Source organism: Muntiacus reevesi, chromosome 3 (genome assembly GCF_963930625.1).
Source record: "Muntiacus reevesi chromosome 3, mMunRee1.1, whole genome shotgun sequence".
NCBI lineage: Eukaryota > Metazoa > Chordata > Mammalia > Artiodactyla > Cervidae > Muntiacus > Muntiacus reevesi.
Window position 1 is genome coordinate 115329418 of NC_089251.1, and position 18678 is coordinate 115348095.

The window sequence follows — 18678 nt, forward strand, 5'->3', positions numbered from 1 at the left end:
GAGTCAGACTGTGGACAGCTTTGCATATCAGTCAAAGAATATGAGTGTTTTTAAAGCCTTTGAATGGGAGAGACTCCTGAGTAGATGATTCTCTCCAGGTACCCCATTTTCTGGCTTCACCCTGTTAGGCTCAATATCTTCATGTTGTTTCCAGCTACCCACTGCTTGACAACTACCTTTCATTCTCCATCAAAATCTAGCGGTCTTATATTTCATTCCCTCAGGCCCCAAAATATTGAATACTAATAACGTCATCTAATAAGTGAATCTGCAAATGGAAAAGGGCTAAATACAGTTTCCAGTTGGGTTTAACCAGCATAGTATAGTCTTTAGAAAGAGCGTTTATGTATGACCACACTGTAATTATCCATTTGTATGTCTCTTTCTACCATGTCCTATCACTTTAGTATACTTCCTCACATCATTAGTACTAGCACTGGTGTTTGCCTCTTATTAGTTACACTTAAAAATGAAAGATTAATCCTACTATGTGTGCTGGAGACCAGTAAATGAGTTATTGCTGTTTAAGTGAAATGTACTGAAGCCTAAACTAGCTTGATGGCAGTAAGGACAGAAGGGGAGTGAGTGCCATATTTGTTGAATTGAGTGTTAGGTGGGAGGTATGATTTGGCTTATGGTACGTTTGACTCTACAGCAGATTGGAATTGATTATAATGAGGGTTTGCTTAGGCTGCAGCTCGTAGCCACCTGAAACTGAACTCCACAAATGACGTCTGAAAGCAATGGAGTTTTTGTGACTGTTCAAGTTATGTCCCCAAGAACCTGCCTTGTTTTCTTAAATTTAATTTTATTGTGGTGAGAACATTTAACATGAGATCTACCCTCTTAACAAATATTTAAGTGTATTGTTAACAGTATTGTTGACTGTAGGTACAATGCTGTGCATTAGATCGCTAGAACTTACTCATCTTACTTAATTGAAACTTTTTACCCTAGGTGAGTAACTCACTATTTACTTCTTCATGCTCCTCACCTTGGTGTTTGTTCCTCAAGCTTCACTCTTTGAATGGACCCTCTCCTATGACCCATACCAGACAGCTGACCTATCATTTGAGTAAGATTCTTCTAGGTCACAAGCTAGGGATATGAACAGACTTTAGAACTTAAACCATATGCTTGTGTGGTCTGTCCCAACTGGTAAGCCACTAGTCACACAGGCGATTTAATTGTGAATTAATTGAAAGTAAATAAAGTTTGCCATCTAATTCCTCAATCACAAACCACATTTGAAGTGCTCATTAGCCATAGACATAAAGTCAGACGTAAATAGTCAGCAGTACAGACATAAATTTATAGAACTTTACAGCTTTGCATGTTTTTTTTTTTTTTTTTTTTTTTGACAACAATACGCTAGATGGTGTGCTGTCTGCTCAGATATAGAAAAGAATATAACATAGACTTTACCTTTCAAGCCCTGGTTGTGATAAAGTTGTTGTTCAGTTGCTAAGTTATGTCCAACTCTTTGTGACCCCATGGACTACAGCACGCTAGGCTTCCCTGTCCTTTGCTATCTCCCGGAGTTTGCTCAAATTCATGTCCGTTGAGTTGGTGATGCTATCTAACCATTTCATCCTCTGCCGCTCCCTTCTCCTTTTGCTTTCCATCTTTCCCAGCATCAGGGTCTTTTCCCATGAGTTGGCTTTTCACTTCAGGTTGTGGAATAGACGGTGAGGCAAAATATAAACAAATTAGTAAAATAAAATGAGTATTTAACTTTGCCAGTGGTAACAGGGAGCATTTTACAGAAGATGTGATATTTGAGCTGAACTTTGAAGAATGAATGGGACAGAATATGGAGTTTCTTGATCCTCTTTGTTTGCTGTCTTAAGCCCTCATAGCCCATAAAACTTGACTAGAATTTGTGAAGTGAGTAGCTTTGTTCTGCTTTGATTATTCAGCATTGCTCTGGGTAATGTGGCTCTTCTGGCAAAATATTTCTCTACTTTTGCTGACTCTGGAGAGACCTGCTAGTGAACAGTTAGAAAAGCCTAGGTGAAGTCAGAGTTCAAAGTTAAAGACATTCAGGTAAAGAAAATTATTTTGGATGAAGAACAAAGAAATTTCAGCAAGCATCCATTGATGCTGTTGCTTGCCAAGCCTTGGGCTGAGGTGCCAGGGAAACAAAGACAAGTAAGATATTTTTTAAATGGGCCCAGATCTAGAAGGAAATAACTATGTGGTGTGATATGTGCTAGGATTGAAGTGTATAGAGGATGCAGTTTGAGTCTGAAAGGAAGAGTGATCAGGGGTGATCACTCAAGAGTGATCAGAAAATGCTCTTCAATTAAGCATTTTCTAAGAATACCCTGTGTCGGTCCCGCGTATTACAGTAAAGGTGACAAAGCTGTGACAACGGGGCGCCTCGGCTCTGCTGGCCGCAGTGTAATTGGCAAACGCACTGTATGGCAGTGTCTACTGGGACAGATGCCCTGTAACTCAGTAGTTCCCCTCCTACCTGGAATCAGGCATTTCCCAAAAGAAATGCATGTACATATATAAGTTCACCAAAAGACATGTGCTCGAAAGTTCACAGAAGCACTCTCATAGTAGAAATTACTCAAATATTCGTCAACAGAAAAATGCTTTATAGCAATTAGAATGAATGATCCACAGCCACACACAACACTTAGATGGATCTCACAAAGCAGTGAAAGGAGCCAGATACAGAAGGGTCCATACTCTGATTCTATTGATATAACTTACAAAAATATGTAAAACTAATCTATTCTGTTAGGAACTAGAAGAGTGGTTGTTCTTGGAGGAGGCACAGTGGCTGGAGGGGCTTCTGTGGTGTTGGGTATGTTCTGTTTCTCTGAGTACTGATTATGTGGATATTTCAAATTGTGAAAAATCAGTCAAGCTGTATACTTGTGAGTACTTTTCTGTGTGTATTTTATTCTTTGGTCATATATTTAGAATTTTTAAAAAGTGTTATGGGACTATGAACAAAAAGATTAATTCTGGCTGAGGGACTTAGGGAGGAGAATTTGATAGAAGGAGGAGCAATAACTAAGCCGAGCCTTGACATGTTTGGGTGTAGTTAGGTGGTGAGGTGGGAGTAAAGAGGGGAAGAAAAGCATTTCAGAAAGAGGGAGGGGCCTAAGCAAAAGCAGTGAGCCATCCGGGGAAGGTAAAATATTGTGGTTTGGCTCAAGCATATTGTACAAGTAAAGATGAGGCCAGAAAAGTAGGTTAGAGACAGATTGTGAAAGGCCTTGAATACCAACATAAGAAATTTGAACTTGATTTTCTAAGAAATCTTTGATGGTCACCCAGGAGTGACCTTGTAAGGGTTGTAGGGGACCTAGCAAGGTGAGTAATTGTATCTTCATCCCCTGTGCATCAGTGAGATGAAATCTGGTCTTATTCATAGTAATTAATTCAGAGCCTTGTCCTGAATGAAAAAATTGTCTAGTTCATGTTGTTGCTTTCACTGCCTATCTCCTTAGGCCCAGTGCTTTTCCTTTCTCCCTTCTACCTGCCAAAAACAAAACAAAAAACCAACATAGAGTATTAACTAGTAGTATCTCTGGCCACATCTCTTAAGAGGGCCAACAGTCAGTATCATTTCATTACAGGCAAGAAGAGAGGCGGAGGCGGTCCTTCCAGGATTACACTGGGCAGAAGATCACCCTTGAGGCTGTCCTGAACACCACCTGCAAGAAGTGTGGCTGTAAAGGTAAGGTGAAGCCTCTGCCATTTCAATTTTATTCTCCTTGTGGATGAACCCTTTACAGGATGAGGGAGGCCCCCTAGTGTGCCTTTAGAGCTCCCTGGGTTTTAGCCAAGTGTTGGCCTCCCCTGCTCATTCATCTGCTGTTCCTACTAGACTCACATCAGAGTTCATGACTTGCTGCTTTTTCTGTTTCCTTTTCTGAATGCTGCCCTGCCGGATACTACACTATTACCACTCCTTCTCTCTCTCCATAGGCAATGCCCTGCCTGGGCAGGGACCCCCATATACTATGACAGGGGGGGTAAGAGTGTTGGATTATTATCAACAATCTAAATTTTATCTCTAAGGACCATTATTGTTTGGTTGCAAAAATTAAGTGACTTGGAAATATATTTTTAAGGATCCAAGTCAATCCTTTCTTGCTTATTTTACCTTTATCTCTCTAACTTCCGAGTTCTGAGTACAATATTTTTTTCGTAGTAAAGAGTACAGGCTAGTCACTTCCTTTTAGCTTTGCTTCCTCAAGTTTCCTCCACTCCTACTCAAATATTAAAGAGCTCTTTCAGCCTGACTTCCCTTGTTGGAGCTATAATGAGAGGGATTGCCATCTTCTCATTTTCAGAGTGACCTCAATTTGTCACCAGGTCTCCCTAGCCTTTCATCTACCTTGCTCTCTTGACTTTTCTACGAGTGGTAGCAGATTTGTGCCCTGGTTGAGGTTGGGGGTTTGTCCTGATTTATCATTAATGTAGAGGGAGGAGGGGAAAAATGTATAGTTTACACATAGCCTTTTGATGATTTTATCAAATTCTTTGTGCCCCTGAGGCAGGGCCTACAAAAAGCTAATATAAAACCAGCTGTGTAGCATCTGTTAAAAGTGAAAGTTTTTTAAAAAGTGAAAGTGAAAGTGAAAGTGAAGTCGCTCAGTCGTGTCCGACTCTTTGGGACCCCATGGACTGTAGCCTACCAGGCTCCTCCATCCATGGGATTTTCTAGGCAAGAGTACTGGAGTGGGCTGCCATTTCCTTCTCCAGGGGATCTTCCTGACCCAGGGATGGAACCTGGGCCTCCTGCATTGCAGGCAGACACTTTCACCCCTAAGCCACCAGGGAAGCCCAGCGTCTGTTACAGGGCCCTTTCATAGTAATGTAGGCTCAGGGAGAGTGAGGTTCTCTTACCTTCAACTTGTTTCCACCAGGTGTTACATGAGGCAGAAAAGAATAATGAAAATTGGAGTTTGGCCCAGGCAGGCCAAAGGTGGTTGGTTTGGGTGCAACAGAAAGAGCACAGGGCAGGGAGACATGAGACCCAGGGTAAGTTTTAGTTCTGCTGCTGTCTGTGTGACCTTGAGGTACTTCTTTACTCTGGGCCTTCATATCTTCTGCAAATGCAGTGTTGAATTTGATGACCTCTCAGGCCTTGCCGGACCTGACAGGCTGTGACTGTTGACTGCCCCTAGGTGGCTTTGCTGGCTCTGTATGTGTTGGCTTGAGTTTGAGTGCGGCGTTCCTGCCTGCTGCCTAAGAGCTGTCTTCCTTTGGGGCCTCCTTGCCTGCCACTTGGCTCCCTCTGGCAAACATTCTGCTCTCTGGAGCAGCCTTTCACTGTCAGAAATGGGTTCCAAATAGACCTTTAAAACCAATGCAGAAGGTGTGGCTTCAGTCCCTGGGTGGGGAAGATCCCCGGGAGAAGGAAATGGCAACCCATTCCAGTATTCTCTGGGAAATCCCACAGACAGAGGAGCCTGGTGGGCTCCAGTCCATAGCTATGGTTGCAAAAGAATCAGACACGACTTAGCAGCTAAACAGTAACAACAAGACCTTTAAAAATTACTGAACCCAGTTGCAAATGAGAGCAGCACAAGCCTATATCCTCACATTCTTTGCGATTTCCAAAGCAGTGCCAGCATTTCCCACAGCTCTAGGACCAGCTGCCTGAGTCTGGTTGAGTGAACAATGCCATCAAGCTGCTCTGAATGCAGCAACTGCTGTGAATGAACTTAGTAGTACCTCCTGAACCAGCCAGCCCTTCAGGAGCTTCTGGGGAAGATCCACCTGCTAAGAGGAGAGATTGCATCTTCCCTCCCTACTTTTTCTACTTCTGCAGGCCACTTTGCAAAGGATTGTTTCATGCAACCAGGTGGGACCAAGTACTCTCTGATACCCGATGAGGAAGAGGAGAAAGAAGAGGCAAAGTCAGCAGAGTTTGAAAAGCCTGACCCCATGAGAAATTCTTCTAGAAAAAGAAAGAAGGTGAGTGCTATCTTGCTTTTATTTATCATACTTTTTGAGTTTTAAAATAAAAATATACTTTGTGCAGAAATTTTAGAAATACCAAGAAACATAAAGAACATTAGGATCTCTTGTAATCTTTCCACCCAGTGAGACTCTTAATATTCTTATATTTTTCTAGGTATATATATATATTATAATATATATAATATATATATATAATATATATAATATATATATAATCTCTATGTAATTGTATGTATATATATATGATTTTCACATATATATATGTATGTGTTTACATATAAATGCACAATCATCATCTTGCTAGGTATAGTTTGTATCCTACTTTTTTCATTATATTTATCAAAAGCATTTTCTAGTATCCTAAAGTGTTCTTGTGTGTGTTAGTTGCTCAGTTGTGTCCGACTTTTTGTAATGCCATGGACTGTAGCCTGCCTGGCTCCTCTGTCCATGGGATTCTCCAGGCAAGAATAGTGGAGTGGTAGTGATTCCCTTCTGCAGGGGATCATCCCAACCCAAGGATTAAACCCGGGTCTCCTGCATTGCAGGCAGATTCTTTACCATCTGAGTCACCAGGGAAGCCCTGCTGCTGCTGTCACTTCAGTCGTGTCCGACTCTGTGCGACCCCATAGACAGCAGCTCACCAGGCTCCCCTGTCCCTGGGATTCTCCAGGCAAGAACACTGGAGTGGGTTGCCATTTCCTTCTCCAGCTCATGAAAGTGAAAAGTGAAAGTGAAGTCGCTCACTCATGTCTGACTCTTATCGACCTCATGGCCTGCAGCCTACCAGGCTCCTCCGTCCATGGGATTTTCCAGGCAAGAGTACTGGAGTGGGGTGCCATTGCCTTCTCTGAGGGAAGCCCTAAGTATTTAAAAAAACTTGTTTTTTAAAAAAAAAAAAACTTGATTTAAGAGCACCATACGATACTCTATCCTATGGCTAAATGATGGTTCATTTATTGTATTTTTTGTGGGATATTTTGAATACTTCAACCTAGTCTTTGGCCATGTCTCTTATTCCTTTCTTTGGATAAATTCCTAAGTAAGATTACTGAATAAGGGCTTTAAGACTATGCATCTTATCAAATTGTCTTTCTAAAAAGTACTTGTTTTGCATCCAGCAGTGGATAAGAGTGCCTGTCTCACTGAGTTGTGTCTTCTATCTATATAATTCATAAAACAGACATTATTGTAGTGCAGAAAAAAAACCAGTGCATTTGTAGCATACAGCATAGAGAGGAAATGGGAAAAAAAAAAAACTATGCTATAATTAGGTCAGAAATAGTTGTACTCATATAGTGCAGTGTTTTTTTAGTTGTGGCCAGTTATTAAATTTTGGGGTTTTCTTTGGTTTTGTTTTAAAGCTTTAGCAAACTTTTATTAAGTGGTCATTTTGTTCTAGGCATTGCACACCTAGGAACATAAAAACTGTGATAAGGTCCTTGCCCTCAGTGGGCATTATTTAAAAATTTAAGTATTTTCTTCATTTTTGGACAAGGAAAAAGGCCCGTTGTATCATTATTAAGAATTACCCCAATATGTGGGTGATAATTTATCAATCTGTATATTCTTTCCCTGGGTGATCACATCCCTTCTAAAACTTCAGCTGCCCTGACAACTTTGACGTCACTAAGTAACATCCCAGTGGTACCTCAAACTCTGGCTTGGAGCCAGTCAGACCTAGTATAACGCCTTTCTGTGCTGTTTGCTAACATCAGTTCCTTAACTGACAAAGTAGGATTGTTGTGATCTATGATAACTGTGCTCCTTGCAGAGTGATGCCCAGTTCCTCAAATTAAATACAAAGCACTGATCAGTAAGTTTGTAATTAATGTTACCTGTCACAGCTATCATTAGCTCTTCTTTGGCCCTTCTCGCTATACACACCCTCCTACCCCAACCCCCGTAAAAACACAACCACCAAAACCCTTGCTTCTATCCTTCTATCTTGTATTTCTAGTTTTAATGACAGCATAACCTTCCAGTCTCCAAGAAAGGAACAATGTGCAATTAATTTTCTTCTCCTTTCTATCCCGTACATAATCAGTCACCAAGTCCTGTTTGTGGTGCCTTATAATATCTCAATTCTCTTCCTTCCTCCCACTCGCCCTACTACTGTTCGTTTTTCCTCCTTACCTCTCTCACTTACATTCTGACTACTGAACTAGCCCAAGGAGATTAAAAAAACATTTTTTTTTTGCTATTTGGTTTCCCTGGGTCTTGCTTGCTGCGTGCAGGTTTTCTCTAGTTGCAGTGAGTGGGGGGTACTCTTGGTTGGCAGTGTGCAGGCTTCTCCTGTTGCTGAGCACAGGCTCTAGGTGTGTGGGCTTCAGTAGTTGTGGCTCGTGGGCCCTAGAGCACAGGCTCAATATTTGTGGCGCATGAGCCTTAGTTGCCTGTGGCATGTGGAATCTTCCCAGACCAGGGATCGAACCCAAGTCCCCTGCCTTGGCAGGCAGATTCTGGTACCACTGTACCACCAGGGAAGTCCCAGCCCATAGAGACTTTTAAAATACATGCTTCCCTTCTACCTCTTGAGTACCAAGTTCACAGGCCTGGGTCTGGACATCTGATTTTTTCTGGAAAAACCCTTCTTTATCTCGATGCTTGATTCTCTTTTGCCCTCTGCTTTAACTCTGAATGTGGACTGTTCTGAAGCTGTGGCTGTCTTATTACTCCCTTCTCTTCTGTAACTATTGTTGTTCAGTGGCTAAGTCTTGTCCAACTCTTTGTAACCCCATGGACTGCAGCATGCCAGACTTCCCTGTCTTTCATTATCTCTTGGAGTTTGCTCAAATTCATCTCCATTGAGTTGGTGATATATTCTCTCATCTGTCATCTCATCCTCTGTCATCTGCTTCTCCTTTTGCCTTCGGTCTTTCCCAGCATCCTGATCTTTTCCAGCGAGTCAGCTCTTTGCATCAGGTGGCCAAAGTATTAGAGCTTCAGCATCAGTCCTTACAATGAATATTCAGGGTTGATTTCCTTTAGAATCGAATGGTTTGATCTCCATGCAATCCAAGGGACTCTCAGGAGTTTTCTCCATCACCACAGTTCAAAAACATCAATTCTTCAGTATTCAGCCTTCTTTATGGTCCAACTCTCACATCCATACATGACTACTGGAAAAACCATAGCTTTGACTATACAGACCTACAGACCTTTGTTGGCAAAGTGATGTCTCTGCTTTTTAATCTCTGCTGTCTAGGTTTATCATAGTTTTCTTTCCAAGGAGCAAGCGTCTTTTAATTTCATGGCTGCAGTCACTGTCCACAGTGATTTTGGAGCCCAAGAAAATCAAATCTATCACTGCTTCTACTTTTTCCCCTTCTATTTGCCTTGGAATAATTTCTTTCTGCATTGTTTTATAGTTTTCAGTGTAGAATTATTAATATTTTTGCCTTGCTGATTAAGTTTATTCCTAAGTATTTTATTCTTTTTGGTGCTATTATAAATGGAATTGTTTTCTTAATTCCTTTTTGGATTGCTAGTTGTTAGTGTTTAGAAACTGATTCTTGTATGTTGATTTTGTATCCTGCAACTTTTCTGAATTCATAGATTAGTTCTAATAGTTTTTTGTGAAATCTTTAAAGATTTTCTACATAAAGATCGTATCTATAGACAGATAATTTTACTTCTTTAGTAGAGCTTGATTTTAAACTGAATTCTATTTGTATGTTGCAGGGATTTTTTTCATTTTCTTTTAACCTTTTAGAGTTTAAATGGTGTTTGTCAGATTCCTAAAATGGTTCTGTGGTTTTCACACTGCTGTGGGTCTTTGAGTGTTTTTGCATTTCTTAATACAGCTGGTACAATTAGTTATTGCTTTGTTTCTAAAGCTGCTTTGAGATGTGTATTTTAGTTCTCCAAAATAATTATTAAGGATCTGCTAGGTATGAGGCTCTTTATGACCTGCTTAGTCAACCCATTATCCAACCTTCCGTTGCTCTTCACTTAGTAGAGAAATAGTCTGATGAACAGTGGCAGTAATAGTCATCATACCTTACTACTTTTTAAAGTACCTTTGTGTATATGAACTTCTGACTCATGAGTCCTCTTTGATTAAAAAGTGCTCTAAGGGAATTGAAATTGTAAAATCTTCCCCCTTGGTGCCCATTGTTTCTACCAAGAAAACAGCTAGCATCATTGTCTTCTCGCCTTGTCATTAATTCCTTCATTATCTTTTATGCCTTATGTTTGTTTAGTATTTACAATTTATAAAATATCTTACTTTTTTTTCCTTTTCTTTTTTTGGGGGGCACTCTGCATATCATGTGGGATCTTAGTTAACCGACCAGGAATCAAACCTATGCCCTCTGTAGTGGAAGTGCTGAATCTTAACCACTGGACCACCAGGGAAGCCTTGTACAAAAATCTAGTATGCATTGATTTAATTCAGTGCTATACCTATTCATTACATGACAGTTTTCATCCCAGTGTCTGAAAATTGCAAGTCATTTTTGTTGGCCATAATTAGAACAAGAGGAAGCTCTGTGTTGCAAATGGAAATGGGCCATGAAGAGGCTAGTAAAATAGGAATAGAGGCTTTTATCGTGAAGCCCTGGATACTCTTTCCATGAACCTGTGGTCTGTGCTTTGCTAGCCTTTTTCACTTATCATATGCCATCATGAGTCTTTCTAAATCAGGCTCTATTATGAGGAAGCATCTACCTTGGGGTTAGGCTGCCCACTTATTATAGTGAAGTTTATCTATATTTGATCCAGAATATAATTTTCTTCTGATTCGGCTACTATAATTACTCTCTGCTGTACTATATATAGAAAACAGAAATAGAAATGCCATCCCTTGGCTGCAGTGCTGGCTTTGTTCTATTGTCCAGAGAACTTCTGGTGCCTACCTTCGAGAGAGGTTGCCAGTCCTGGGCCTGTTCTGCTGGGGCACAGAGGGTCATCCAGTGTAGTCTGCTCAAAAGCCTTCTATGATTCCCTTTTTTCTATGGAAAATTTGTCCAACATCCCAGTGTCATCTCTTTACCAATCCCTTCTGTCACACACTCTACTCCAACCTCATTCATTAAAAGAATTTCTATTATATGCCAAGCTCTGTTCTAGTCATTGCAGGTACAGTAGTGACCAAACAGGTAAAATTCATGGCACTTTCTTTCTAATGAGGGTTACAGATAATGAACGTAGTAAGTAAATACTAACATTTCAAGTAGTCATAAGTGCTGTGTGTTGTGTGTTAATCTGCTCAGTTGTGTTTGACTCTTTGCGACCCCATGGACTGTATCCCTCCAGGCTCCTCTGTCCATGGAATTCTCCAGGCAGAATACTGGAGTGGGTAGCTATTCCCTTATCCAGGAGATCTTCCCAACCCAGGGATCAAACTTGGGTCTCTTGCGCTGCAGGAAGATTCTTTGCTGTCTGAGCCCCCAGGGAAGCCCGATAGGTGCTATGGATAAAAATTAATTTGGTTATGAGAGATAGGGAATAGTAGAATGGGGTAAGGGAATAGGTGACTTCCCATTCTAGACGGGATGGTAACGGCAGGCTTTTCTCATAAAGCATCATTTGAGTTGATCTTTGAAGGAAGTGAGAAAGCAAGCTACTCACAGAAGTGGTAAGAGAGCCCTTCAACAAGTACGATAGCTAGGTACTGGGAATGAACTTGGCATTTTTAAGGAACAGCAAGGAGGCCAGTATCGGAAGTGAATGAGCTAGAGGAAATCGGGGCCTTATATGAGAATATGAGGACTTCAGCTTTCACTTAGAATGAGATGGATGTCATTAGGGGTTTTGAGTAGAGGGATGACATGATCTGACTTCTCTTTTAAGTGAATTATTCTGGCTACTGTATGGAAATTAGATGGTCAAAAGGCAAAGGTGAAAGTAGCAAGCTAGATAATAGACAGTATCAATAATCCACATGAGAGATGACGGCGGCTTGGACTAGAATGATAGTAGTGGAGGTGGTGAGAAGGGAGTTGAAGTGTGGATTTATCTTGAAGGCAGAGCTGACAATTTGTTGAGTGATCAGATGTAAGATAAGAAAGAGAACAATTGAAGATGACTGCAAGGTTTTCGGTTAACTAACTGAGCTGAGAGAAGGAATAAAGAAGTAAGTTTGGGAATGGAGAGCAGTTGGGTTTAGTTGTCATCAATGAAAACTGGGGGCGGGAGAGTAGGTTTGGGTGGGGGTGAGGCATAGAAGCCTATCATGTACACACATGGATGTGTAGAGTGAGCAGTTAGATGTGTAGTTTTGGAGTTCAAAGGAAAGGCTCAGGTAAGATATAAATTTGGGAGCCATCTATAGATAGATGGTATTTGAGTTCACATATGAGATTGCCTGGATAGTAAATGTAGGGAAGAGAACAGGTTGGAAGACTTGAGCCCCAGAGTGTTTCAATTTTTAGAGGTTATAAAGCAAGGGAACGGGCAAGGGAGACTGAAAAAGAACAGCTAGGGAGGTTGGTGGAGAGTGAGAGAATGTGGTGGAAGTTAAGTGAGGAGTGTGTTTTATGGAAGATAGACTGTGTCAAATGCAGTTGATTGATCAAGTAAATGAGGCCTAAGGATTGATCATGAATTTGGCTGTGTGGAGATCATTGGTAACTTTGACAAAACCTGTTTCAGTAGAGTGGTGTTAACCAGGTTAACAATTTTAACCTGGTTAAAATTGCTTAGGAGGGTTTTGGTTTTTTCTTTAATGGGAACTATAAGAGCACATTTGTTTACTGCTGGGAATGAGCCACTAAAAAAGGAAAATTTGATGCAGAGGAGAGGGGACAATTCTTGGACTGATGTCTTTGAGTAAGAAAGAAGTGATGAGACCCAGTACATGGTAAATAAGCCACATGGGATCTTTCAAGCATTTACCTCATCTGTCTTCCCTCTGTCTGGAAGACCCTCACTTCCCTTCTTCCGTCAGCATTACCACCAGTACTCCACCTGCCAAAGCCATATTCATCCTTTAGAAGTACAACACATTACCTATCCTTCATGAGACCATTCCAAATTCCTCAGATATAATTGATTTCTTCCCTTATGTGTCCGTGGTATGTTGCTTGTACTTTTCTTACATCACTTCCATTGACTGCCTAGTATCTTAATTAGTGTTTCTCCTTGATTAGTGTGTACCTTGAAGGCTTCTGATCCCTGATTTCTAACGTCATTCAAGTATTACAAGAGACAAATTAGTAGATATTCCTGGCTTATAGAAGGTACTCAACAAATATTTGTTGAATGAGTGTACTGTATGGTTATAGGGAGTTATTCTTTCCCTTGTTTGACGAGGTTGGCTCAGGTTTGGAAGAATGGTGCCCGTCACTACTACTGAGCTACTAAATGTGTTTACTTTGCATCTGCTACTATGGTTTTAGAAGGTACTCTGTTTGTCTGAATTATATTAAAAATCTGTCTGTTCTTATCTCCTAAGCAACATTGTATGTAACTATGGCTTTCTAAAATGCTTTGTAGGTAGTAAAGTTCAGTAAATATTTGTGAGTTGATTAATAAACTTTTTCCTTCCGGTCTTACCCTTTCCAGCTTTGATAAAGTGGGGCTTATAGGCAAATTCTAACCAGGAATCACCTTCCATCCTACTTTACAGAAATTCACCCTGGAGAAGCAGTTTGAGAATCAAATTTTCTCTTGAGAATTTCTCAAGAATAAGAGAATAAATAACCAGTGCTTTCTCAAGAATAGTTCTTAAGAATAAATAGAAAAAGACTTCCCTGGTGTCACGGTGGATAGGAATCGGCCTGCCAGTGCAGGGGCATGGGTTTGATCCCTGGTCCCAGAAGGTTCCACATGCAGCTAAGCCAAGGTGCCACAAGTACTGAGCCTGCGCTCTAGAGCCTGCAAGCTGCAACTACGGGAGCCCACACACTCTAGGGCCCACAGACCACAACTAATGAGGCTCTGTGCTGCAACCACTAAAGCCTGTGTGCAACAGGAGAAGCCACCATAATGAGAAGCCTGCGCACAGCAGCAAAGAGCGGATCCTGTTCATTGCAACTTGAGAAAGCCTGTGTGCAGGAACGAAGACCCAGTGCAACCAAAAAAAAGAGAGAATAAAAAAGAATAATATGCTTGCTTGCTTGATTTCTGGCTAATCAGTGCCTTTGGGTTAAAAAATGCTAATTTAGGTACTGCCTTTAATATACACAGAGCTATAAACAGCATCTGATTTGCTCAGTTGTGTCTGACTTTTTGCAACCCCATGAACTGTAGCATCCTAGGCTCTTCTGTCCATGGGATTCTCCAGGCGAGAATACTGGAATGGGTTGCCATTTCCTCCTCCAGGGGATCCTCCCGATCCAGGAATCGAACCCGAGTCTCCAACATATCCTGCGTTGGTAGGCAGATTCTTTACCACTGAGTCAGCTGGGAAGCCATGTGAAGAACATCTGATTTGGGGCCCAGCCTGAGTTGAATCCAGGTTCTACCACTTGGGCAAGGCACTGTATCTCAGTAAACCTTTCTGAAGTTAGAATTTTCTTTTTTGAAAATATAGAGATGATTATACCCACTTAATAGGTTTGTTGTGAAGGTCATGAAGTACATACGCTAAGTGCCCAGCCCGATATCTAGAAAACTAGGTATTCAGTAAGTGTTAACTGCTGTTATATCCCCTTTCTCAGTTTTTGTTTTTATCTCACGCTAGGTCACTGCTATCCTTTTTCAGAACTATAGAGAACATGGATGGACTAACTGCTGTAGCACAGGGTGTGTGCTTTTCTGAGAGTGGTTCTGAGCATTGCCTTCTTTCCCCTGTCCTTCTGGCCTGTCTGCCATGAGCTCACACCCCTGGTTCACTACCCTTTATCTTATGCTCCTCTTTCCCATTGAATGCAGTTGAGGGACCAGAAGCTAGTTTTACCCTGACTTTCCATCTTCGTCTCTACCCCAACTCCCAACTTTTCTCTTGAACTACAACATATGAAGTAAGTTTTGTTCTCCAGCTGAAGATTAGACACACAGTGAAAATGGTGCCAGCCTGGTGGAGGACTAGATTTTCTTTGTTCAGAGTGCAAAAGAGCCTCTATGTCAAGTGCAAAAGAGCCTCTATGTCAAGACTGAGGTGGAGAAGACCATCTCCCTGAGTCCTCCTTGCTAGCTAGAGGCCACATTCTAGTATGCCAGGGCTCTCTAGTGATTTGTTTTCTTTCCTCCTTTTGAGCATTCATCATTGAGAGAAAGCAAAGTACAAATAATGCTAAACTCTGGATTTGAAAGTTTAATGTTCTTGTCTTTGCTGTGTGTGCTATGCCTAGTTGCTCAGTCATGTCCGACTCTTTGCGACCCCATAGACTGCAGCTTGCCAGACTCCTCCGTCCATGGGGATTCTCCAGGCAAGAATACTGGAGTGAGTTGCCATGCCCTCCTCCAGAGGATCTTTCCAACCCAGGGATCAAACCCAGGTCTGCAGCATTGCAGGCAGATTCTTTATTGTCTGAGCCACCAGGGAAGCCCAAGAATACTGGAGTAAGTAGCCTATCCCTTCTCTAGGGGATCTTCCTGACCCAGGAATCGAACCAGAGTCTCCTGCACTGCAGGCAGATTCTTTACCAGCTGAGCTACCAGGGAAGCCCTGTTCTTGTCTTTGGTGTAACTCAATTCACCTCTCATTTGTTTTTACCTCTGTAAAATGGCAATAATAATTCCTGAATTTTGACCTTACCAGATTAATATTACTAGATATGAGATGTGGAAAGCTAGATAAACTAAAGTGCTATTTGGTTGTAAAGTAGCATTATTACTCTCCTTTCTCATTTATTTATCCAGGGTGGGCCAGGCTTGGGGGAGTTGGTGCCAGACTCTGCATTTGCTTATTTACTTTTCCAGGACTCTGTCCTACCTGAGGGGCAGAAACTGACAAGGCTACCAAGCCTATATAGCCTGTGATTGGTGTCCATGATTTTGCCATCCAGGAGATTGCAACACTATAAGCCAAACCATGGATCTGCCGACTCTCAGCTTCTCCCAGCCACGGTTCCTACAGCTTGGTAACCTGGTAACAGCTTGGTAACAGGACTTGGCAAACTTCCCCTCTCTCTGCTCCACTGGAGACTCCAAGAAAGAATTTTAAACCAAAATTTTCTCTCAGAACTTTGACTTATCTGCTGTAGATACTTGACCAGACTGTCAGAACATCCTGGGAATTCTCTGAGAGAATAGTATGATACTTCTGGCTATCACTGAGTACTTACTGTGTGTCAGGAGCTATAGTTAATGACTGTTCTTACCATGTTTAATCCTCATAGCATCTTTTGAAGTGGGCATTTATTATTTGTAGTTTACTAAAAAGAAAACTTAAGTTCAAAAAAGTTAAATCTTTTGTTCTAAGTCACATAGTAAGTGGCAGAGTTGAAATCTGAACCTAATTCTGTCTTGTTCCAAAATTGTTGTTCTGACCACCATTTACCATGAGGCCTCCCATCACTGTACAGGAAGAGGACCATGTGCTACAGAGAAAAATTCAGATTTCTAGTCAAATGATCTATATGCAGATCCCAACCCTGCCTGTGTGATCAGAGGCAAGTGGTTTTCAGCTTCTCTAGCCACAGATGTTGTCTCTTTAAATCTTCATCATAGCCGTGTGACATAGGTGTTGGTCTTATCTCTGTTTTGCATTTGAGGAAACTAGGCCACAGTGAGGTAAAATGACTTGCCCAAGGTTACATAAGAGTAATGTAAGTGGCAAAGCCAGAACTCAAGTCTGGGTCTAACACCTGGTTCTGTGTTTGGTCCACTGTTTTCTCAGAGCCAGCTCCCAAGACCTGGTCTGTCAGGTAGACTTCACAGCTCTCAGGATGTGACTGGAAGCCTATGGGAGGAGCAGCAGCCTTGTCCTCTTCTACTGTCTTTTTTCCTCCCATAATCTCTTCTTCTTAGAAACCTTATCAAGGCAACATACACATTTGCAATCCAAGGAAAAGTTTATGCAATGCTTAAAAATTGCTCTGAGTACCCTACAGAAGCCCGCGGGTCTGTGTCTCATTCTGTGTGTGCATTTGTGCTGTTAATTTGGCAGCATGGTGGGGTAGGTGGAGTGTTGAGAAAGTTCTATATCAGTTTACTCTTGTAAGGTTGATTGTGAAAGTTAGAGATGATAAATATTCAAGGCTAGCAGGTAGGGCCTTATTAGTTGATGGCGGTTATTTCCCCGGGCAGCTGGGTCTGATAGAAACCAGCCTGGGAGTCAGGAGTTCTCAATCTATTATTCTCTTATTCTCAGACGTGTGAGGTACTGTCTCTTGAGAGACCAAGTGATCTCTAAGGACTTGACTTTCAGCATTAATATATTGTGCTTTTTAAAAATGGAAGTAGTCAATGCTTATTTTAAAAAAATGGAAAAGGACAGTGCAGGACTCCAGCTTCCCTGTATTCAGTTCATTCCTGAACTAACACTTGTTGCCTGTTTGTGTCCTTTTCACAGTTTTCTGTGATTTTAAGTATATTCAAGTATGTTAAATATGTGTATTATAATTTACTGTGCAAAATATTATAATTTATATATGTAAATGTATATTACATATGTATGTATATATGTTATATACCTTAGCACTTAGAATACATACTGCATTATGACTTGATCCTTTTCCATTTGTTTTGAGCACTTTTTCTTGTTAGTACTTAAAGATGTAATTTATTTTATTATAAATGTTTTCTAATTTATTGTTATCCCCTAATGATTACATGCCATGTTTTTTTAAAGCAAATACACACATATAATGTTGAGTTCTTAATTTTTTTTTTTTTTCAGGAAAAAAAGAAAAAGAAACATAGAGACAGGAAATCATCTGACTCTGACAGCTCAGACTCTGAGAGTGATACAGGCAAGAGGGCAAGGCACACATCAAAGGATAGCAAGGCAGCAAAGAAGAAGAAAAAGAAGAAGAAGCACAAGAAGAAGCACAAGGAGTGAGAGTGGAGAGTAGAGAGGGTGGCTGAGAGAAGGAATCCGGAGCCTGTGCTTTGAAGCCCTGGCTCCTAGAAAGACTCAGTGTGAGAATATGGCCTCCCACCCTCTTTTCTCCCATGGGAGATGGCGTCCCCTTGTGCCACAGGCAAGTCTGGGAGTTAGGTATCAAAAGCATCTGCCTGAATGAGTTGTTTCCTTATCACTCTTGGTCCCTTTGCAAGTGACCCCTGCAGCTCACCCATTCATTCACCCAACTTCATTCAGCAGGAGGTCGTATTACCCTCTCCAGCTGCCACTGCCAGAGCCAGATTCCTGTAGAGGAGTCCAGGCTAGAGCCACAGGAACTGCTGTGGGGTGAGTCTGGCTATAGTTGAACAGAGTGATTGGCCCCTCCTATTGGCCTGCCTACCCTGGCCTGACTGGTGGATGGTCTCTGCTACATCCAGCACACGGGCAGAGGGAGATCGGCAGTATGAGGGAGAACGCGGTAAGAAGTGGTGCTCACTTTTTCCATCCCCCAACATGATTCTGCTATGTTAGAAGTGACAGCCAGTGGTCATAGCCAGAAAAACATTGTTTGCAGTGACTTAGCTTGTTTGTGACATTCCGCCAGACCACTGAACCAGACAGCTCAAGCCGAAATCATTGCTTTACTTTGTATTTACTACAGTGTGAGTCAATTGGTTCCATTTCAGGTTTCTGCTTAAATTCCTGGTACTAAATGCAAGTGTGTCTGGTTTTAAACTTGCCGAGAGTCCTTTTTAGTATAATCCTTCTTCCTGTAAACTTACAGACTTAAAAGTCACTGAGGCTGCATTAGGTGACAGGAAAACATT

At 41.5% G+C, this 18678-nt stretch overlaps 1 protein-coding gene across 2 annotated transcripts in view; it reads left to right on the forward strand.

The window, feature by feature from the left end:
* ZCCHC17 (zinc finger CCHC-type containing 17) overlaps positions 1 to 18591 on the forward strand; it is a 48339-nt gene extending 29748 nt beyond the window's left edge. For both annotated transcript variants that reach the window (XM_065930269.1, XM_065930268.1), the window contains exons 6-8: positions 3600 to 3700; positions 5804 to 5949; positions 17684 to 18591. In XM_065930269.1, the coding sequence (XP_065786341.1) occupies positions 3600 to 3700; positions 5804 to 5949; positions 17684 to 17845 (409 nt within the window). In that variant the 3' untranslated portion in view covers positions 17846 to 18591. The remainder of the gene's footprint in view (positions 1 to 3599; positions 3701 to 5803; positions 5950 to 17683) is intronic.
* The last annotated feature ends 87 nt before the right edge of the window (positions 18592 to 18678 follow it).